The sequence below is a fragment of the Eubalaena glacialis genome, chromosome 9 (genome assembly GCF_028564815.1).
Source record: "Eubalaena glacialis isolate mEubGla1 chromosome 9, mEubGla1.1.hap2.+ XY, whole genome shotgun sequence".
NCBI lineage: Eukaryota > Metazoa > Chordata > Mammalia > Artiodactyla > Balaenidae > Eubalaena > Eubalaena glacialis.
This window is the reverse complement of record NC_083724.1, coordinates 52,231,241-52,254,754: the sequence shown is the minus strand read 5'-3', so window position 1 is coordinate 52,254,754 and position 23,514 is coordinate 52,231,241. Positions and strand designations below refer to the sequence as shown.

The 23,514-nt window shown below is 33.1% G+C and overlaps 1 protein-coding gene across 1 annotated transcript in view; it reads left to right on the top strand.

The window, feature by feature from the left end:
* Positions 1–23,514, top strand: part of LOC133098411 (zinc-regulated GTPase metalloprotein activator 1B) — a 42,602-nt gene that overhangs the window by 2,689 nt on the left and 16,399 nt on the right. The window contains exons 2-9 of the mRNA XM_061201214.1: positions 1,325–1,411; positions 3,263–3,359; positions 4,496–4,587; positions 10,904–10,963; positions 12,155–12,192; positions 17,733–17,779; positions 19,511–19,597; positions 22,415–22,459. Of these exons, the coding sequence (XP_061057197.1) occupies positions 1,325–1,411; positions 3,263–3,359; positions 4,496–4,587; positions 10,904–10,963; positions 12,155–12,192; positions 17,733–17,779; positions 19,511–19,597; positions 22,415–22,459 (553 nt within the window). The remainder of the gene's footprint in view (positions 1–1,324; positions 1,412–3,262; positions 3,360–4,495; positions 4,588–10,903; positions 10,964–12,154; positions 12,193–17,732; positions 17,780–19,510; positions 19,598–22,414; positions 22,460–23,514) is intronic.

Here is a 23,514-nt window from a genome sequence, read left to right as displayed (position 1 = left end):
TCTTAGCAGCACTATTTGTAATAGCAAAACACTAGAAACAACCCAAATGCACACCAGCAGAAAAATAGGTAAATAAATGACATATTTATACAGTTGAACTACACTAGTATGTGCATGCAGTTAGGGTTTGTTTGTTTTTTTGTTTGTTTGTTTGTTTTTCCCTCCATGGACTTTGGTATGTATGGTTCACAAGACAAAAGTTTTTCTTCTGCTTGAGCTGAATGTATTAGGTGTAATATGCCACCTACTGGATAGAGTTAGCGTAGCTTTATGAACTTTCTTTTCCTAATACTGATTATTGTGTCTTTTGTTAACATTTCCTAGGTCCATTCTCTATTGTGTGTGTGTGTGTGTGTGTGTGTGTATAATCAATTTTATAGATTGCTTTACGCATACTAAAAGTAGCCATATAGACATTCTGAATTTGTGTCTGGTTAATGATGAATGTTAAAATAAAAGAAGGGTCTTTATGTGTAAATTCTGGGGAAGTAAACCATATATTCTTGACTAAGAAACATTGTCATCATGTGAAGGGATTTAAATATTTTATGTTTTATAAACTACACAAGTACTTTATTCCTTAGGAGCCATTACTTCAATAATTCCTTATTTAATAGAAAATTTAGATGCCCTTACATTAATTGTGTAAGTTATATAAAAGGCATATTTTTTTTGTCATATGAGGTAAAAGAAATCTATGTGACCCACCTTGTTGGAGTATTTGTAAATATTTATAAAATTTTATGTTAGCATAAAGCATTTTTAATAGTTTTCAAAGGATACTTTAATCTTTTCCTCTAGAATCTTCTCTTACCATTGTTAAATAATATTTGAATAGCATGCAAATTTTAAAGAGTGTTGGGACTCTTTATATATATTTTTTAAGACTTTAATTTATTAATTTATTAATTTATTTTGGCTGCATCGGGTCTTAGTTGTGGCGTGTGGGATCTTTGTTGAGGCACGCGGGATCTTTCGTTGCGGTGCGTGGGCTCTTCATTGCGGCGCTCGGGCTTCTCTCTAGTTGTGGTGGGCAGGTTTCCTCTCTCTAGTTGTGGCGCGTGGCCTCCAGGGCGCATGGGCTCTGTAGTTTGCAGCACGCAGGCTCTTTAGTTGAGGCCCGCAAGCTCAGTAACTGTGGCACTCGGGCTTAGTTGCCCCGCGGCATGTGGGTCAGTTCCCTGACCAGGGATCAAATCTGCGTCCCCTGCATTGTAAGGCGGATTCTTTACCACTGGACCACCAGGGAAGTCCCTTTATATCTTTTTTTGTGTCTTTAAAATTAGTCTTTGAATTTTGTTATTAAAACAAACATATTTTATAGGTGCTGGGAAGACAACACTTCTGAACTATATTTTGACAGAGCAACACAGTAAAAGAATAGCAGTGATTTTAAATGAATTTGGGGAAGGTAAGTAAAGTTCAGTAAATGCCATGCTGCAAGAATTTATTGGACAGTTAATTCAACTGGTGAATTGATATTCCATGTTTTAAAATGAAAATGCAAGATATTATAATGTGAACACATTGCTGTAGATAGTTTTGGAAAAATTAGATTCATTTATGTCAAGCTTTATTTTGTATGGATTCGAGATACTGAAATCAGATAATTTCTATAAAATTTTGTTTTGTTTAACTTTAGAATTCATACCAACAGAATTAAATTAGATTTTTGCATAAAATAAGTATCTCCAGAAATAAAAATCTAAGGATATGAAAGAAAATCTTTCAGGAAGATTTTTGTACCAACTAGGAAGTTCCTTTTGTACTGACTGTATTGTATAATTGCAACTTTTGAAAAATATTTGAAAATGCTTCAGGCTTATAAGTTTATCTTGTTGAACGTTTATTATTCTGCAAAGCAGTTAAAACAGAAGATTTAAAAAATAAGTTAAACATGTGGTCTCCATCCTCAAGCAACTTCATTTATCTGTGAAAATATGTACATTTAACATTCCAGTTTTTTTGTCTTTAATATTGAACTGTGTTTAAAAAAATGTATACAGCAGTGTTAGACACAATTCTCTGATTTCTTTTATAAGCTTTTCTTCTCAAGTGTGAATTTTAATAAAACTCATGTTTAACCAAAAAATATAACTTCAGTTGGGGTATTTCTTAAATTATACTTTTTTTTCAGTTCCAAATTGGTAAAGGAGCTAGGTTTATTAACAGGATGGGAGGCCTGTTAGTTGAACTTGATTTCTGGTTTTAGTAAACTGAAGATAGTTTCAATAAACTAAAGAGTCCTGTTAGACAAAAATAAAAATCCTAAGATTTTTTAATCATAGTTTTTAATTCTAACTTCTTATTAACTGATCTTCTGTCGGACACTGATTACATTTATTATTATTTCTTACTATCTTCATTCTTTCTGGACCTTTTTTACAACTTTGTCCTTTACAACATTTGTTATACTTTCCTTTTCATTTTATTAATGTTCTCTACACCCTGAATTCTGTAGCAGCCCCTTTCAAAACTCTTTTATCATTGCCTAACTGAAGTATAAACAAAAAATATACGTAAGTGAAAAATTATTCAGGTTTTTTTTGTTGTTGTTGTTGGTCATTTGCTTTACTGGACATTTAGAACTCTTTCCTGGCTTGGGTATGTTTCTTTACTGGAGGAAAAGTAAGACTTTTAAATCATTCTTATTTGATAACAAGCATCTCAGGCTCTCAAATATACTTTATCCTTTCTCAAGTAAGCATTGCTAGGACACGTATGTGTATTTGATTAAAATTTAATTTTTAAGTGAGCACATTGGTACCCTGGCCAAGCAAAACTTCCTCAAAATGAACTAAGGGTATAACTCATACGGGGAATACTGAACAGTCTGTCTAGTAGACACAGAAACAATTTAGAGGAAGAATGAAAAGAAAATATAGGTAAGAGATTGAAGGGCATATAAAAACCAATATATAAACATACTGGTCTATCTAGAGAGTTGGCCATGGACAAGAAAGAACGCCTTTAAAATAGCTACTTTATTAGGAAATGGGAGCAGGCTAGTAAGAGGCCTAAAGAGGAAGTAGATTTTACATTTGCCTCTTTAGGGGCTTAAATTCTCTTAAAGAAAGGAAAGCTAAAATAATCTAGAGTAGTATAGTTTAAAATATTGAGGCAGCCTGAATAGAATGAAAGAATAAAAGTTACGAAATGTATTGTCTGCTTTGAAATCTGCTCCATTGTTGAGTATACTCATCTTTGTTTTTGGTTGACTAGTGGACATAATCTAAAGAGTGCTTCTTGTTAATCATTCTAGGAAGTGCATTGGAGAAATCCTTAGCTGTCAGCCAAGGTGGAGAACTCTACGAAGAATGGCTGGAACTTAGAAACGGTTGCCTCTGCTGTTCCGTAAAGTGAGGAATGTTTTTACTGTGTGCTTGTTGGCTTCTGGAAATGTTTATTGGTTATATTTCTAGCTTTGATTTCCTTATGTAAATTAACTGAATCTACATAATCTTCTTCACTGTATTTTCAAGTAAACGACTTATTAGGATGCATTTTCTTAAAGCATTTCTTGATGCCTTGTTTTTCTATCTGCTCCAATGCTGTGGTCCTTTTATTGAGTTTTTTGTTGTTGTTTTTGATGTCAGGGTTTAATTAATAATCCCTGTGGTGCATGAAAGTCTCATTTAATGTATAAAAAATGATTATTCTGAATTTAATAAGTCATTGGTCTTATTTCCAAGAATTCAACCTCTGAAAACAAAAATAAATGACCATGAAAAAAGAGAAAAACCTCACATCCTGTTCCACCAGTTATAGTTGTTTCCAAGGACAGTGTTTTATTCACCAATATAACAGCTCTGAGAAAAGGAGTGACACATAGCAGTCACTCAAATGTTTGTTGAGCAAATTAGGAAAATTAATACCCATATGGTTGATTTTGTATATTCTAGTGAATTAAATTTCTTCTACATCATTTACTATCTTAGGTGTTTGAGTCAAGTGTATTAACAAGGCTAAAACATAACAGATTTTCTTAGACAATTAAAATTAAGTATTTTCTTGCACTTTTGATATTATTAAGAAAAAAAGGAAATTAAAGCCTGCTACCCTAATTCAGAACAGAATTGAAAGGTATTTAATTGTAGTGTCCCTTTAGCTGTTATATTAAGCTACTGTAATTCCTAAATTTTGTCATTTTCTATATTGATTTTTTTCTTTCATAAAGCTATAAAAATAACAGGTTCTGACTTACTTTAGTCAGGTATATTAAAATTCCCTCTGCTTTTAATTTTAATAAAATTAAAGTATTAACTCATCAAGTATCTGATTTCTTGTTACCTGTCAGCTATATGCATCCATTTCCCTCCCCTCCCTTAAACTGGTAAATACTGGATGGACATGTTAGAAGCTTGGGACTGAGGTAAATTTCCACATGCCTAAAGATATCTTTATCCCTGGTTGCTAAATATATTTTTAAATGTTTGTGATGATCACTTTAAAATATTCAGGCAATCAACGTATATCATGTTTTGGCATTCTCCAGGGACAGTGGCCTTAGAGCTATTGAAAATTTGATGCAGAAGAAAGGGAAATTTGATTACATACTGTTAGAGACCACTGGATTAGCAGATCCTGGTAAGAAATGTCATTATTAATAACCAGAATATAGTTCTTAAACATTTAAAAATAAATGGACTAGAGAAATATCTAAAATGAGTATTAAAGCTTTACTCTAGATTAAAAATTTTTTATTTTGCTTTAAAGGAGAAAAAATACTGAGTCGTCATGTTTCTTTGGCAGATGAATGATGATCAAAGTGTTTGGTACTTTTAACATGCTAATAAAATTTGAAGTTCTATCGATTAGGGTTATTGGCATGAACAAAAGTTGTTAAAAATATTAGAAAAATCTAATAAAATGTAGGGAAAAAGGAGACATTCTACTTCTAGTATATATTTGGTTGGTTCTGCTCTACAGAGGTCTTAATTCTGATTGCTTTTTAATCCAGTTTTCGTAGAGGGTCATTTAGAGATATCTAAGGACTTTTGGAGTTAAATCCGAGAAATACTTATTCCCTTTAAATTAATTGTTAGCATTTTGTTTTTCTACTATTAAACTTGAAATAATTTTATTTGTAAATATTGTCATAAGGTAGAGAGTTACATCAAGGCTTTTTTTCTGGTGTGCAATTAATAATGATTATCTATGAAATTTTTACCTCTGAATGGAATTACATCCAAACTTCCCTGTTGAAAGCTACACAAAGTCTACCTGTTTCTAACAATGGGTTTCTATTCCTTAACATCTTTATTCCAAGTATGCAGAACATTTAGTTTTGTAAGGCTGACCCATACCATTATTTCTTTTTTGATCTGGGTCTATGACATTGCGCCATAAAACCGTATTAAAGAACTGTTTGGGAATAATTTATTGAAGTGGTCATAATTGTTTAAAAGAAATATTGGAGTGTACTGAAGGTTCAAATGTAATCAATTGTTACTTTATTTTGAAGTATTATGTAATAACATTGTCCCTATGTTTTCAAATTAGGATTGAGTTAGGCTCTTTTGGTCCTTACAGTAGGCATGGATTTTTCATACATTTTCATACATTTCCAAGAGGTCTGACTGATGATAGGACTTGGACCATTACATTGATGTTAAATATTAATTTAAATCTGGTAAGATGGGAAAGTATATTGTGTGCCTCTTCTTGAAATAGAAAATATCAGTTTCTTTCATTGTAGCCACTGCATAGAGAAAAATTCTTGTAATTTTGAGAGTAGGTGAATTTACTAAAACACAGTTTAGCTTTTCAGAGGAAGTAAAAATTGAATAAAAATCTCAGAGAAAGCTTTTTTACAAATTGTAGGTATAAACAGTTTGATGTTTCTTCTTTCTTTAGAATAATGATTTTTATTGTTTGGGTAAAAATGAAACATTGATCATTAAAAAAAAATTTAAACAGTAACTAAGAAAATACAAAGAAGAAAGTTAAAAAAAAATGTTGCCCTATATCTCACTACTGTAAAATACAAGCAGGTAAATTTTATTCCAAGGATTTCTCCGTGCCAGGGCTACTTGCTGTGGTATGTTGAATGACAGCATCAGCCTCAGCTGGTAGCTTGGGAAAAATACAGATTCTTGGGCCTCATCTGAGCTCTATGGAATCAGAATCTCTAAGGGAGGGACCCAGCAATCTGATTTTTTTTGGTTTTTTTTTTTTAGAAAGAAATAAAATATGTCAACTTTTAATCCAGAGATAACCACTATACAGCTAGAGGTTGTATACTTTACAACAATACTATATGTGCTGTATTGTAAGCCAGCAATCTGTTTTAATAAGCCCCCAGGTGATTCTTACACATGCATAAGTTTGGGAAACCCCGCTCCATGTGTAAATATGCAGAAGTAATTTTATAAAATAGGATCACATTCTTTGTGCTATTCTAAATAATTATTAATGTAGTTCTACTTGAACCTAAAAGAAGAGAACTTGAAAGAAGTGAAAGAATTGCTGAATGTCAGATAAATGCTTCTTCACTGTAAGAGATATGAGTTAAGAAAAAAAAGAAAAAATTATAAAGAACATAAATTGGACAAGTTATTTTTTAAACTACATGTTTAAATTTTCAGGGTTGTACCTATTGACTCTCTGGCATAAAGGATGAGGGAATTAAAACACTTCCACCTTCTCCCATTTGGTTTTGGTTCATTGTATTCTTTGCTATGTTGTCAAGGTTTCTAACGTTTATATTCTGTCATACTTTGTTTAGTCCTGTGTTTAAACTGTTTTACCAGCACTATGGCTCCTCCATTCCTGAGTTGATCAATCTCTTGATTGACTGAATTTCATGGTCAGGTAATCTTTTCAAGCTTTCAGTGCTGTATTCCTTTAGATCTTGCATACTTCATTGCTTGAGAATGCTTGTCTTTTTTTTTTTTATACTTGAAGGATTACTTGGCTAGGTATAAAATTTTTGTATCACAATTTCTTTCCTTCAGAACTTTGAAAATGTTGCATCATGATCTCTTAGTATATTTGATTGGCTGGATTTCCTCGTGCAGTATTTTTCTCTTTTCATCGGGAAGGATTTGTGAGTGCTGTATTCTTTGAGTTTCAATGCTGTTGTTTCCTTTAATGTTTGAGAATGTCTGCCTGTGGTTTTCGTTCTTGAAAAACAACTTGGCAGGAGGTAATATCCTCAGAACACTTTCGTTAGAACTTTGTGGTCATTATTTTATTATATTGGAGCAATGAATTTTACTGTAGAAAAATCTGATTTTTTTCCTGCCTCCTTGAAAGTGACTTGCTTTTTCATCTAAAATGCCTGAAAAAAATTTTCTTTATTTTTAAAGTTCAGTGATATAACCGAGATACATCTAGGTGTCATTCATAATCATGTTTTCCTGGATTACAATATACTCTTTAGTCTGTAGGGTTAGTGCTTCATTTAGGGATATTTTCCTTATTTATTACCATGAAGAATTTTTCTGTCAAATTATTGGGTTCTCTTCTTTATGACACGAATTTTTCGTATATTGAATTTTCTTTTGTTCTCCATATTTATTATCTTCTAATTGTTTTGATATGTCTTTTGCCTCTGCATTTACTGTAATCATCTCAAATCTTCATTTTTGTCCGTAATTGTTTCCACCAATGTCTGTTGATGTTTTAAATGAATTAATTGATTAAGTAATGGTACATTGGCCCTAAGTTTTATTTCTTTAGCATTATAAACTACCTTTTCATATTATTCTGTTTTATTTTGCTTTGGAGCCTTTTTTTTTCTTTTTTTTTTAAGCTCTTCCCTTTTTTAAAAAAAATAGTTTTACTTGTTTCTTTTATTTATTTATTTATTTATTTATTTATTTATTTATTTATTTATTTATTTATGACTGTGTTGGGTCTTCGTTTCTGTGCGAGGGCTTTCCCCAGTTGCGGCAAGTGGGGGCCACTCTTCATCGCGGTGCACAGGCCTCTCACCATCGCGGCCTCTCTTGTTGCGGGGCACAGGCTCCAGACGCGCAGGCTCAGCAATTGTGGCTCACGGGCACAGTCGCTCCGCGGCATGTGGGATCCTCCCAGACCAGGGCTCGAACCCGTGTCCCCTGCATTGGCAGGCAGACTCTCAACCACTGCGCCACCAGGGAAGCCCCTACTTGTTTCTTTTTGATCTTTTTTAAAAAATTTTTATTTATTTATTGTCCATGTCATGTGGAATCTTAGTTCCCCAACCAGGGATTGAACCTGGGCCATGGCAGTGAAAGCGCCAAGTCCTAACCACTGGACTGCCAGGGAATTACCTAGAGCTTGTTTTTAATTAGGATTATATTGTTTTTATCTTTCTTATTATAAAGAAGCCCTTAGGAATTTTCTTTGGTTTCTTCAGTTATGTTTTCTTCCAGAGCAGGTTCTTTGCCATCTGTATTCCCCATTCATTTGTTCATTTTTTTCTTTCCCTCCTTTTATCTGCTTTTTGCTTCTTTTAATCTGTAGTAACATGTGCATAGTTTTTTCACCGTGTTTATGCTTGATGTAGGAGGCTCAGAGAACTGTCTACTTAGATGTGGTGTTCATGAATTTTTTAAATACCCTACCCATGTTACCTAAACTTGTTTTTCTCTTGAGCCTTAGTTTGAAAGCTGGGTATTGCTGGGAGCGGGGATGGGGAAGCAGAGAGAAAAGAAGTGATTGAGAGAGCCAGATAGGCAGTATGATTTTTAGGCTCTGCTCTCCTACAATACCAAGTGTTCCCCTCCTGTATTAGCTCAAACTACTCGTGAATAGATTTCCCGTACCTTTTGCAGGGACATCCTTGAGCTTCAGACTTCTCTCTTCATTTTGCTCTGAGCCCTAGAAAGTGACCCCCTCCCCTGAAAGTGTGGAGACGGTTAGAAAATTTTACCCTTGAAGTTTCTTTGTTGGCTTTTTCCTGTATTGCTTATTTCTCCCTCAGTTCTACTTCTCACCATTTTGAAAGCTATTTCTGATAAATATTAGGATTTTGTAAACTACTTATCTATAACCTCTTGTTGAGTATTGGGGTAGAATTAACGACTATCATACATCACATAGAACTTTGTTTTTTATTTTTACTATCACCCAAAAATTATGGCAGGAAGTTGTATATTTGGTTGCTGCTGATAAAATTTGGCTCTCAAAATTTTATTTTGTTTATTTTTATTTTTTGTTTTGTTAGGTTTTGAAGAAGGGAGATTCTATAATTTAGCTCAGGGTTTTTTAACCTTGGTACAAATGACATTTTGCGTTGAATAATTCTTTATTTTAGGAGGCCGTCTTGTGTATTGTAGGATGTTTAACAGAATCCCTGGCTTCTACCTACTACATGCCAGTAGCATTCATGTAGTTGAGAAGACCAAAAATTTCTCCAGGCATTGCCAAATATTCCCTGGGGAGAAAAATTACCCTGGGTTTAGAATCACTAATTAACTTCATTCTCTCGTCTTTACTCCCCATGTTAAACACCTGCATCCAAATTTTAAGTAGTTCTTTCTTTTGTAGTCTGGTAAGTATTAAGCCAAAGATACATATCAGATTTAGAATAAAAGCTCTAATACACTCTTACAGTTCAACTTAATACTAGGCAAATGTTAACTATCGGACTTATAAGCTCTCCGAATAGAAATCAATGAATTTAAAAAAAGATTTATGTACAATGCTGGGAATTTTACTGAGTGAAAAAAATTAATACTTTTAAAAAATAACTTATTGTTTGGAGTAATTATACTCACAATAGATTTACTTTTCTCCTTCATTAATTAAAATCATGTTGTTAGCCAAGTAAGTGAAGAAAATTCTTATTGACAATTCAGTTGTTTCCTGTTTAGAAGACTGACACTCTCCAGTTCTAAGCTAAATAATTGTCATGGTAAAGTAATTTCCTTGAAAAGGACAGGCATTGATTCAGTCCCTGTTACTCACAAATCCTATTTCAGTCAAATTGGAAAACTATTAAGTTTTTGGGAAAAAAATCAATAGATATCAGGAAACCATTAGATCTTGTGGCCCTTGCTATATCCTGCATGAGTAATCACTGTAAACTGCTGACAGGTATTTCATTGTTGACACAGAGTGATGCTTGGGAGACCACATCTCGTCAGGGTAGGTGGACAGCTTTAGACATTGGAATGAGTTCAGTTATCCTTGTTTTTCCCCAGGACTCATCCTTTTAGACAGCTCTGTCACTAACTGGACCTGTGATGCTTTGAAAAATCAAATTCTTTCTTTACTGTCAGTTTTCTTTTTTCTTGTGTTGTGGCATACTAATCAGGGTGTGTGGTTTGGTATTGAACCAGTTTCTGTCAAAAACAAGTTTTAATTTCTTATTTAGAAATTATTTTTCCTCAATTAAAAAAAATTTCCAAATTTTATATCAGTACTAATAAATAGTGTAAGGATTTATTAGTAAGGCCATAGAGTGTATAATTTTACTTTTATTCTTCTGTAAAACTTACAAGTAAATTTTAAAAAATTAAAAAAAAATTTTGGACAAGTGATTTTGGATTTATCTATGTTTTGCTTTGCTTTCCTTTAGGGAGATAATTATTTGTGAACTGTATGATTATTATATTCAGGAGAGAGAAAATAAAAATAAGACCTGTGTGCACACAGGCATTCTGCCCAAATTATTTGATATTATTTATTGGTAAATTATTATGGCATTGGTAAAAGCTTGATATTGGGTTTGTATGTAATAAGAGTTGTGTTTTTTTTGTTTATTGAAGTAGAGAGAGGGGAAGAAATGGGTATAAAATAGTAAATGGTTCTATCACTGTAATTTCCTTAAGAAGATTGAAAACCCATATTTAATTCATATATGTGTTTGCCTGCTAATTCCATTGGGGCAAATTAAAACATTATGGATAGAATTTTGTTTCCTAGTTTGAAGAAATATTTTTATTTGATGAATATTATCATATGTTTTCAGGTGCTGTAGCTTCTATGTTTTGGGTTGATGCTGAATTAGGGGTTGATATTTATCTTGATGGTAAGTTTAGAAATGAATTTTTAAAAAAATTTTCAAGTAAAATGTTAATGTTATGGTTAAGATCATTTTTGTTTATTCATGTTATACTTTAAATTCCTTGTATTGGTACTCTTTTTAAGCTTGTTTAGTTTGATGATGAAGTAAGTCTTTGTTCATACTGATTCTAAAGCCCCAGACAGTAGTAGAACTAGATATCAATCATAATCTCAACTACAAGTTTAGTGCTTCCATTAAGGTTTTCCTTTTAAAATACTATGTAGATTTTCTATATTCCCTGTTGTTTAATTTATGCACTTAGTATATATTAGAGCTTTTTATTTTAAATAACATATAGAGTATGAGGATCAAATTTCTGCTTTCATTTTCCCTTAGAGATAAGAATGAAACAAAGCCCCCTACCCCTTGCTCTCTTTACCATAACACTTTTGGGCAATCTTATTCGTAGACTTCATTTAAGACATATTAGAAACTTTCTGGATTAGGCAAATATGTTCCCTGCAACACCCCACACCTGATTCTTCACCTTTCTGTAGACCATGTTTTTCATAGACTAAGGGGTGAACTTTAAGAATTTTTGAAGCTGGGCCTCATCCTTTGGCCCTAATATATATGGATTGTAGCTGGTTAAATTCCTTAGGCGTCATCAAACTCATTCTGCTGTTGTCCTTCGAAAAAATTATTTAGCATATAAATTCAGAGACTGCCAAACTAATTGATCATTTGGAAACTTAGGTACATCTTAGATAAAATAGTTGTGAGTTAGATTGGTGAGAGATATTCTAAGATGCCTCAGATTTGTTAAGCAATCATTTAAATAAGAAAAGTCTCGATTTTGATTATGTGAAAATAAAGATAAGCTGTCCTGTGTAATTTATCACATTCCACTTTATATTATGAAATTTGTCTCATGTTTTGGATTGTAATCTTTTTAAAGGCCAGAGAAATCTTATTTTCCTTTTTATTTGTTTGTTTAATTTTAAATATTTGTTTTTATTATGTCCCATCTAGTGCCTTAAAATAGTGCTAGGTTCATGTTTGAAATGCATCTGCTTACTAATGGAATTGAATTAAATTGCTGTGCTGGCAAGAGAAAAACCAGTATTTTATTGAGTGACATTTGTGAACTGAAATAGACTAGTTTTAATTTTAATTCTTAAATTAAAGATGATTAAAAGATTTATTCCTTTGTAGGTATCATAACTGTTGTGGATTCAAAATATGGATTAAATGTAAGTTGAAAGATTGCTGTGAGTTACTAATTATTTGTTAAGAGCTGGTTATATGGGGATTGATTTTATTATTTTTTCTCTGTTTGTGACTGTTTGAAATATCCTTAACAAAAATATTTTTCTGCTGTAAATATAAAAGATAGTACTTTTTAAAATGGCAGTAATATTATCAGACACTGTGTGTGTTAAGCCAGTGAATTACATTTTTAATTTAATATATCATATTTTGGAAGTTTAAAAAGCATGAAGAATAATAAAGCAAATACTTATGGTAAAAAAAAAATAGTTTTTTTTGAAGTATCCTGAACAATAGATGAAATTTGTGTGTGTCTTTTAATTATTATTTTGTGTTTCTAAGTTAAATGTTTATTTTCTGCTTCTCTGGCTTGATGTGATAAAAGTTTGAAGTGTAATATTTTGTAATAAGGATAATACAGGATAAAGTTTGGGTATGTGTAACCCCTCACTAGGATTCAGCCCCAATGTTGATAAGCTTTTCTGTTTGATAGAGGAAATTGAGCTTGATAAAGCATATGAGAGCTTATTTTTCTTGTTAAACTGCTGTCAGACACAAGCTGCAGATGATTGAGTTTTTAAAAAATATATTGCTTTCCCATATTTTGAAGAAATCAGGATTTATGCCTAGGTTTAGGGAGGAGAAACTCTCCTTTAAAAGGCATCTTGCTGTGAATGTTTTGCGACTAGCAAGGTCCGGAAATGCATTTAAATGAATTTCAGTTCACAAAATGCACTTAGTAAGATTTTAAAATGCATGTTGCCACATAAAGTAAAGTGGTGTTTCTCAACTTTCCGAGTGAAAAATTACTAGAGGCAGAAGAGAGTGAAATTATCCTCCATCTCCTGACCCAGTCTGGCGATATGAACAGTGCCCGAAGTAATCATTTCTTAGAAGTTCAAATTTAATGTTTAAAAATTCATGTCCATTTTGTATTCTACCTGACAATATATCTGAATTTCTTAATTTGAACAAGTTTGTTTTTCTTCCAAACCTTTAATTAGGATGGCAGGCTTGTCAAATGGTCACCAATACCTCTTCATTGGCCCTTCAGTTCCCTCAGGGATAGAGCACCCTAATTTGAGAAGTTTGGGAGATGAATCCTTTTTAGATTTTTAAGTCAAAATTTATTAATAGTCTTAAGAACCAAAGAAAGACCCCAGATATTACAGTTTTTACTCAGAAATATTCCAACTGTTCTGAAATCATGATATTTCTAGCAAAATGTTTACAGAGGAAGCAAAAAAAAAAAAAAGTCAAATTCTTCACTCTGAATGTTTATTAAAGGGCATGTTTGAATCCATCTCCTATATAGATTTATTGCCAAATTTGGGTTATCTTCAGGATGGATAGTAGGATTTTTTTTTTTTGATAGACTTACAGCACCAGACCCAAAATCAAACTCTTTATGTATTTATGATTATGGGAATAATTTTATATGTATATTTGGATGTGGAAAGGAGTTAAATAGAATCTACCGTGAGTGTGATAGAGGCCAAAAAAAACCCAAAGCAACATTCTGAATAATGCAGACACAGCAAACGTTTAACCCCCTCCCACCTTGATAAAACATCTTAAATTATTAAATCAATATACCTACACAAGACTGACATACTGTCAGGATAATGGAAACTTTAGATTTTCTAAGTCAGGTGCCAAATAAATAACTTTTCCTTTATATAAAGGATTTGCCAACTTGTCTAATTCCTCTGGTTGCAAAGCTTGACCTCAGTAGCTGCTTGTGATTCAGAGAATTCTGAGGCAGTACAAGTAATGACACTTGGATAATGGGCAGCAATTTAAGGGTGTCATGCTTCACAGAGCCAGCCCATCAGAAGTAAAGCTGAGAAATGGTACCTTGTGGCCAGCCAGCCAAATTGAAACTGAAGTGGTAATTGATATCATGGGCTATCACTCTAATGGGATTGTCACCCATTGATCTGAAATATTCATTTTTTAATCATGGGCAAAGAATTGGACAACTTCAAATGACAGCTCTCTATTCTCAGGACTTGACACCCAGGCTACTGACATTGTCCTTTTCAGTTCTACAAAAGTGACAGCCTTTAATGCAATAGAATCAATGAATGAAGTTACACAGAAAAGGTCAAGTCAGAGGTTTCTTTTTGGTTCTTCTGTTATATTGCACAAGCTGTTGAAACAATTCAGTCAGAAAACAGTTTGGCTTGGAAAAGACCAGAAAAATAAATAGACTGACATTTTGCAATAATCTTTTCTTAAAAGCTAAAATAGTGTTAGATCTATAACCAATCCATTGGAAAGAAATAGCTGCTGCTTCTTTTTTTTAAAATGTCACTGACATCTTTGACACTAGATTTCTTTCCACTTTGGTCAACAACAGTGTTTTTTTCTTTCTTTCTTTCTTTCTTTTTATTGGTCCAGCTTGTTTCTATTTCTGCATAAAAGCCCTTAATGAAGTTGTGTCATACGATGGTGTTATTTCAAAGGATTCCTTTCTTTCTTATGCTGTGCTAAATTAGAGGGTGGAACCTTAACCTTTTTGATATGTTGGATTAATTAGTACCAAAATTTTTCTGGTCTTTTTCTTGATATATAAGCAAAAGCCACAGTCTCTAAGCAGAGATGAGGAATCCGTTGGGGATACACACACACACACACACACACACACACAATATTTTGAAAAAAATTTTGCAAAAATTTTTCCTTCCTTGCCTGTACAGGTAAAATAGAATGTCACAATTTCCATTTTTTCACTTTGTAAATGGGAGTCATCTGACTTAATGACTAATGGTGTATAATGTGCTACTGGAGAATGTCCTTTTGAATAGCAGACATTGGTTTTAGTCTTTTTGCAAAGTTTGACTTGGGGAGGTAAGAAGTTGCATAAGGGAAATGGGCTGATATCCAGAGAAAATAAATGTTAGTGTACATTTATTATTTGTTTATGTTTGTATAGCCTTCATATGTGCATAGAACAGGGACATTTATCTCTTCTGCTTTTTTATATGTTTTATTACATATCATATTCTTAATAGAGTACCTATTGTCAGGTTTTTATTTTGGGGAATTTTTTTTTTTTTAATAGCTACTTTATTTATTTATTTATTTATTTATTTTTGGCTGTGTTGGGTCTTCGTTTCTGTGCGAGGGCTTTCTCTAGTTGTGGCAAGCGGGGGCCACTCTTCATCGCGGTGCGCGGGCCTTTCACTATCGCGGCCCCTCCCGTTGCGGGGCACAGGCTCCAGACGCGCAGGCTCAGCAGCTGTGGCTCACGGGCCCAGTTGCTCCGCGGCATGTGGGATCCTCCCAGACCAGGGCTCGAACCCGTGTCCCCTGCATTAGCAGGCAGATTCTCAACCACTGCGCCACCAGGGAAGCCCTATTTTGCGGAATTTTAACATGTTTTTATATTTGATACTTCTTGACTTCCTAGAGGTCATGAAATGTTAGTCCATCCCCGTTAGCTTTGAGTGAAAATTTCTAATCTTCTGGAGATTAGATTAGTTGCATTAAAAACATGAGTTACTTTGTGAAAATATTAATACTATTTTATTAGTTACATTTAGGTATGGATATTCAAAAACAAATCTCTAATTTTCTTACCATATCTTTTTTATACACCTCCAGCTCACAGCCAAAAAGTCCCAAATTCATATATAAATAAATCTTCCAAAAGGTCAAAAATACAATATTTTGCAAATATTTCAAAAATTTAAAAGGACTTCAATATTATAGGATCATTCAGAGACAGATACCTTGCTAAAAATACATCTTTACTAAACAGATTTACTGCTGAAAAGAAAGGGAGTTGTTGCTGCACGTTATGTAGAATTTTTCAGATAACAACATCCATGTATCTGTGTCAACAAATAGGAGGTGTTAACTAGAATTCATTCAATAAGTATTTGTTGAACCTGGGTGCCAGGTACTATTCCTGGGATGGTAATAGCCCTTATTTTCTAGAGGACGTAATGAAAGGATTTGTTATAGCCTCAGGCCAACAATAATTAGCAAAAATAGTAAACTTGGTCTTTTGACAAGAAACAATTTTGATACAATATTCTTCAAGTTCTGTGATTTCCATAATTTCAGAGTGGGTCTGCAGTTGAATTTATAAGGTTGTACCTAAAGTGGAGATCAGTACATCATTACTCTAGTTTTAGTTTAGGCTAGCTGCCCCAAAAATAGAATTTGGCAAACTTTTAGAAGAAAAAAAGTTTTTCTCTATGGATTTTACCAAGACTATTAAATAAAATGATTACCAACTTGCTCTTAGGTCCCAAACTATCCAAATACCTTAATGATCTACCTCTTCATGAATTGTAAAACTGATTTGATGAAATAATTTTGAATATAATTTTTAGGTAATCTTTATGCATATACTTTTATGCAGTTATTAACATTTGTGTAACGCTGTTTGCAAGACTGATTTTATATGACATAAAAAGCTTTCACAAAGATTTAAAAATTATATTCATTTTCCTTCTATTGAGCCCATTTTCATTTTTGAAAAATCACACTATGGTAAGGTATCCCGTGATACAGTGTTAGATTTAGCTTCTTTTTTTATAAATTGAGAATAGCCATTTCCCATAATCGTTATGAAGGCTAAATGAGATAATGTTTGTAAAAGGATTTAATAATTTGTGGAGTTCAATTCAAATACAAAAAGTATTATATAATCAAATTGCCTCTGACATCAGTAGGCAGCTTTTTATTGTGACAGGAAACATCTATTGAGGGTTAAGGTAATGAAGGTGGAACATTTTTCAGAGAAGAACCTTATGACATTGGTGACTTTAGGGATATAAATAGGATTATGGAAAAATAATAACTACTTCCAGAGAGATCAAAATGACCTTGTGGGCTTCTAAGTCAACGTCAAAGTATTTTTTGGCACTAGCTTGACTCTGGCAGGGTGCAAACTAAACAGTTGCCCAGAGAGCCCAAATCATTCAAGTGTGGGTTTCAAAATGATAACCTGCTTTATGCTGGGTATAGGACTGTGTCCTTCCCACAGCTAATTTGTTTCTAGGGAATTGGAAGGGCCCAGTATGAGTTCATAGTGTGTATGGTTCTGGGGTGGGGGTTGGGGGGTGGGGTAGGATGGAGGAAAGTCTAGTAGACTTTTTAAAAGTACAATTTCAGTGGTTATCTCTTTTTTTTTAATAAGTAATAATAAATATTTAGAACAAAGACAGTTTTGTAAAAAGGAAATTGCCTAAAATCTGAACTATAATGTTCTGTGTTTTTATGACATTATTTAAATCTGGAGGGTTTTCCATTTATGAAAAAGAAGCAGTCGGGGGACAAAGTTTAAGCCCTCACACCTCACAGGTTCACTGTAGGGAAAAAATTACAAGTGAGGAAGAAAATGCGTTCAGATAGAAAAGTTAGTCCTGAATTTGGGTATTCAGTAATAGAACTTGTTGAAGTTTTTATTAGAGGCAAGAAAGGAGTCCCTAAAGTAAAATCCTTTGTGTTGACATTAGGTTGTGTGTTATACCACGGTAACTTTTGTTCAAACTTTGTTTTTATTTAGCATTTAGCAGAAGAAAAACCTGATGGCCTTATCAATGAAGCTTCTAGGTATTCATTTATTTAAAGTATATATTGATTACTGGCTAAATGGGAAAAGAAAATTATTGATATGAAAAATAAAACAAACTGAGAAACAAAAACATAGTCAAGGAAGATCTTTTCTCTATTTAAAACTATATTATAGCATAAAGTGAGTGCTGGGCACAGGAGTTTTTTGTGAGGAACTTGGAAGATGTTCACATTTAAAAATATTTTCTTGTTCTCATACAATTTCTTTGGGATTGAAAATGATTATTAAAAAAGAGTTGATTCACTTCCTGCCTTCTTTAACAGTAATTCATTTGATTGAACTGTTCACGGTTACTCAGAGCAACAGAGGAATAAATATGGAAATAGTTGCAATTTGGCATTTAGAACATTTTTTGTTTAAATACCTGTATGTTCCTATTTGGGTTCTCTTTAGACTTATGAATATTTAAATTGGTTTGCCTACCCTAAGCATATTCTTGCTAATGGGAAAAGAGTTTTGGGATAGACAACAGTCACTAAATATGCTCTTGGGTTTAAGAGGGAGGTCTCCCTCAACCCCAAGATTTGCTATAGATGATGTTGACATAAATAATAGACTGCAAGCAGGTGATTGATTCCTTATCATTTTAGAATATGGTACTCTGTTGTTTTGTAATCCTGCCTGAACACTTCATTTGGTATATAGCTATGATTCACATTAGACTGAACTTAAATATTTTTGTAACTTTTTCCTTATTAAAATATGTTTGTTATAGAAAATATAAGCCAAATAGAAAATAGCAAAATGTTATAAAAGCCAAGAAAAAGTTAAATATAGAAGCCCTCCAATTTGAAGATTACAACTGTCTATATTTTGAGATGTGCACGTTCAATCTTTATTCTTATGAAATTTACTTAAATAAAAATGGGATTGTGATGTACATACTGTTGAAATCCACTTTTCAGTGAACTGAAGTTGATTTATTTTTGAGAATTTGGTTGTTCTTTGAAATAATTAGCTATACCTTCAGGTAGCATAAAACCAGTATTGGGAACAAATAGTCTAGTGATTAAACTTTCCTGAAGAATTGAGGAAATTTTAAAGAATCCTCAGCTTTACTACTCCTGTTAATAGAAAATAGAGTTTCTAATTATAGTAAGCTATTTTGTTATTCAGCATCCTGTCAACTGGATTCTTTAACTTGAATTTCTGTAGTTATCTGTTTTACAGAGAAAATAAATATTCGTAGTGATGAAGATAATTGTTCAAGATCCAAGTGTAGTTTTTTTAAAAAAACTGTTCAATGTAGTATTAATGTTAAGTGAACTTGTTCTTTGTATTTCTTTGAAAATTATGGTAATTGTTACGTGGAATATTTTAGTAAGTAGAGTGTCTTTGTTCCTACCACATTGGATATTGGAATTTTATGCGTTTCTTTACAAAGAAAATCATGAGTTGAAAATCATCGTAATTGTAAACTATCCTTGATTGTAAACTTTTTGAGGCTTATCTTTGTAGTTTCAGAGTAGCAAGTAAGAGCACTTAGTAAATATTTTTTGAATGAATAATGTGAAATCTGAGTTTATATAGTGATGAATACAATTCATCCTTACTATTTGAAGGATGATAAATAGTTTAGGAGTAAATTAAATCATTACATAGAGTACTATATCCTTCTTAACTGCTAATTGATCTTGAGGAGGTGTTTCTTATTTATTTTTAATTTCTTAACATTTCTCTTGACATCTGTTATTTGTTTGCTACTTTAGGCAAGTTGCTTTGGCGGATATCATCATCCTCAATAAAACAGACTTGGTTTCAGAAGAGGATTTAAACAAATTAAGAACAACTATTAGGTACAAAATTAGAAATGTTTGTTAAGTACCTACAAATTCAAAATGTGCTGTACGGAATATTTTTACCATGACTATTGCCCTGTGGAAATTTAAGGTTCAAGGTTGACTTGCTTCAAGTATCATTAGGGAATCACATATTTTGTTGTTGCCTAATTGACTGTTATGTAAATAGTGATATATAAAATTGTTCCCCATTGCTTACAGAATATACAGTTCAACCTTGAACAACACAGGGTTTGAACTGCCCAGGTCCACTTATACGTGGATTTTTTTCCAATAAACATAGTATCTGTGTTTTCATTTTACAGATCTTTACGTTAACTAAGTATGGGGAAAAGTTTGTGTTCAATTAGAGATCATAATATGTGGAATTAAAAGAACTAGAGTTTGAGTCCTGATTCTGTTCAAACCCTTTCAGCTTCTTGCCCTTGGGTGAGTCATTTGTCAATTCCTTTGTTTCTGAGGCAGAGATAGCAGTATGAGGATTTTCGAGGGTGAGGGGGCTTGGTGCCTCTAACCCCTAAGTTGTTCCGTGGTCAACTACAGTTCAAAGTTCATGGACTGATATTCAGGGTCTTCTGACTCCCTCCTCATTTTCCTGTCTTCTCTTTGACTCTTTCCCTACATGAAGTGCCCTAACTTTACCCAGGACGGTTGACTTGTTTTCTCATGGAGGTATCTTACCAAATCCTTTCTTTACTCTTAATGTATTCTCAACTCTCACTCTGTCAATCCTTGAATTCCTTCTTTTTCTCTATTTTTCTTTTATTTTTTTAAGCTATTTTAGCCATTCTCTGGAACTCATCCCTTCCTCCCACCTCTTTCTCCCTCCCTCCTGCGAAGTCTTCCCTGTCTCAGGTGGTTTCACTTTTCCCTGAACCCTCATTGACTTTGGTCTTCCTTAACTGTCATCTAACCATGCCTGTTTTCCAGCTAGCTTTAATGTCTTCAGTGTCCGTGGCCAAGGCTGATCAACATAGGACAATATGAATGGTACTCAGATATGTGTTAAAAGATCCAACAGTCATTTGGACTTTTCAAATGAGATTAGAGTTCAGGGACTTTTAATTATTTTGTAAGACCTAAACTAATAAAAGCCATCTACAAAGAAACGTTTGATAGCTTTTATTATTGGTCATCTTCAGTGTGTACAATCTGCTGACATCAGATTTTGAGTTTGTCAGTGCCAGTTCATATAATATATGTTATGAATTGAATCAGTAAAGGTAAGGCTCATTAGGATTTTGGCTGCAGTGGTTAATGATTGCAGAAGAAAGAATTCATATTTTTCTTCTTATTTGGCTTATTTTAGTAGTAATATCCTCTTAGACTTTACTATAAAAAGCTGTAAGAATGTCTGCATGTGGAGGGTAGGTAGTGCTGTGTAGTATTGAATAATGTTTAAAATCATGGACTTTGGAATCTGCGTTTGGTTTGAGGCATTGTTGGTAAGCTTCACACAGTGCCTGATACATAGTAAGTGCTCTGTTAGCTATTATTATCATTATTAGATTGTAGATTTTTTTTCTTAGTTTACATAGTAATTTCCAGTTACAGTGAATAAAAAAAATGAAAGAAATAGAAAAATGGTTGATATTTTTGAAAAGTCTAGAAAGATGAAAGTAGTGAATGGAGATTATTTCTTTCACCCCTTTTGACACTGCTCTCCTAAATTTTGTTTCTCTTTTCAAAATCCTATGCATCATTGTGATTGCAGAATGGGGAACATAATCTATGTCACAAACATTTTTGGCATAAAAAGAGAAATTGTTACTACTGGGCATTTCTATCCCCATACTGACTATGTAAGCTGGATCTCTAACATGAGCAGTATTGACATTAGCCAGCTTGTTGCCAGCCTGTACTGTATAGCAATACCAGAAAAGAATTTGACGAAGCACTTTGATAAATTACAGACCCGTTGGGCTTTTTACCCTCCATTGTACCTCAGACTTGCGACTTACTCAGAATTAAATTTGAAGAGTTGGAAGAAGATAAACATGTTTGAGAGGAAATAGCCTTCAGGTTATAGAGTATATTCAAAAGAGAAGATTAAGAGTTTTGTGAATTAGTAGAGAGACTTGCCTCAGAATCATTGGGAAGCCTTACCCATGAGAACAAGCTTGAACAAATAGCACATATCTTCAGCAAGTAACCCTAAAGGCAGTGGAACTGATGATATAAATAGATGAGGTGTACAGTTTACTGAAAAGGATTTAATAAGTATTTGTGGCACCATACAAAGGGAGCCATATTTCATTATCTTTGTATCAGAAAGGGGAGGCCTGGCAGAGTAGGTAGAGATCCTAGCTAGAGAACTGAAGAGGTTATTCTGTTAAAAAACTGGATGTGTGGCTGAATACTGAGGACAGGCTGGGGTCAAAGCCACTCGTAACTAGGTTTTTATATCTAGTGTGTGTATAGCCATTTCCACAATGTGTGTTGAGGAAAATTAGGTGTCATTTAGAAGTTTATCTGCTCATTTTAAGAATATTAGAATTACTGGCTATTTATGAATCATTTTTTCTAAAGTGAAGGGTCTTTATATAAATCACAAAGTAGCCCCTAGTCTGTCAGTTGTGCAGTAGATTTTTGCATATCATGTTTTAATGCATAAGTGGAATGTACCTGATTTATGACTAGAAGGAAAAACTAAACTATAAAAAATGTAAGTTTGTTTTTTATTGTTTATTGTTCTCTAGCTCTAGGATATATTTGTATATGCTTACTTTATGTTTTAGAAATAATGTGATGGAATGGTTTTTTTGAAAGTTAACATTTACTTTTTTACTTTCCTCATTTTTATATTTATTTCAGATCAACAAATGGACTGGGAAAAATTTTAGAAACACAAAGATCAAGGTACTTTTAAAAGCTGTTACTAATATTAACAATAAATAATTTTAGTTAATAAATATTAAGTAATTGATAACTATGTTTGATTCTAATATAAGGAAGATACATGTGCATTTAAAAAAAATTAGACCCAAAAGGTTGTTTTGAATGCTCTTTATAAATTAGTTTGGCATATTTAGTTAATATATGGTAACTGAGGTCTTGTAACTAAGACCTCAGAGCCATGATTACACTGTGTAACTGTGCTTTTGCTTTAATGAGGAAGAAAACATAGGATTTTAAACCACTGAAGGAAGTAATTAATATAGAAATCTGAAAAAATATACTATTAGGAATCTTATCTTAATTTGAGATATTTAGATGGCTTTTTAATATTTTAAAAACTTTCTGAGCATTTAATAGTCGCAAAAATAATGTCATGTAAAAATACATGGAACCTTTACATTTAATTTCCTGATGCATTCTTTTTAAATATTTTGATTTTGATTTCCTATAGGTTCTTCTCTCTTTTTAATTTTGTTCATACAGATATGCCTTATTTTATAAAATAGATGTGTTCTTAAAACATCTGTAAAATGAATTTTTGTAGATTGAACTCTATTTTGCATTGAGTGCTATCATGATTTCAGAAAATTTCTGTACAGAGGTATTTTTGTTAAGCTTATTTTTTAGCAAGAATGGCTTAGCAGCTGATAGACCCAGCAACATGCAGCTAGAAGCTCTGAGGCTCACAGCTGGCAGTCTAGTGCCACCCAGTTCTCAATTCAGAGATTCTGTCCTCGGAAGTACAGCAAAGGCCTTAGTTGAGTGGCTTGTCTGCCATGGTAGAGATTAGAGGTGCTGACAGACTACCATAAGTGTTAGGCAGTAACAGCAGCAGCTGCTTATATGCATGTGAACAGCTGGGGAATTAATTTGGCATGCATTCTCAGAAGCCACTCTGCTGGTAGAGGTAGCAGAAGAATGCCCTTAGTGTTAAGTCCTCTATAAGCATATACCACATGTGCTCCCTTCATTTCAAATTCCAGTGTAGAAGGTCTGTGATAACCTAACTCATACCA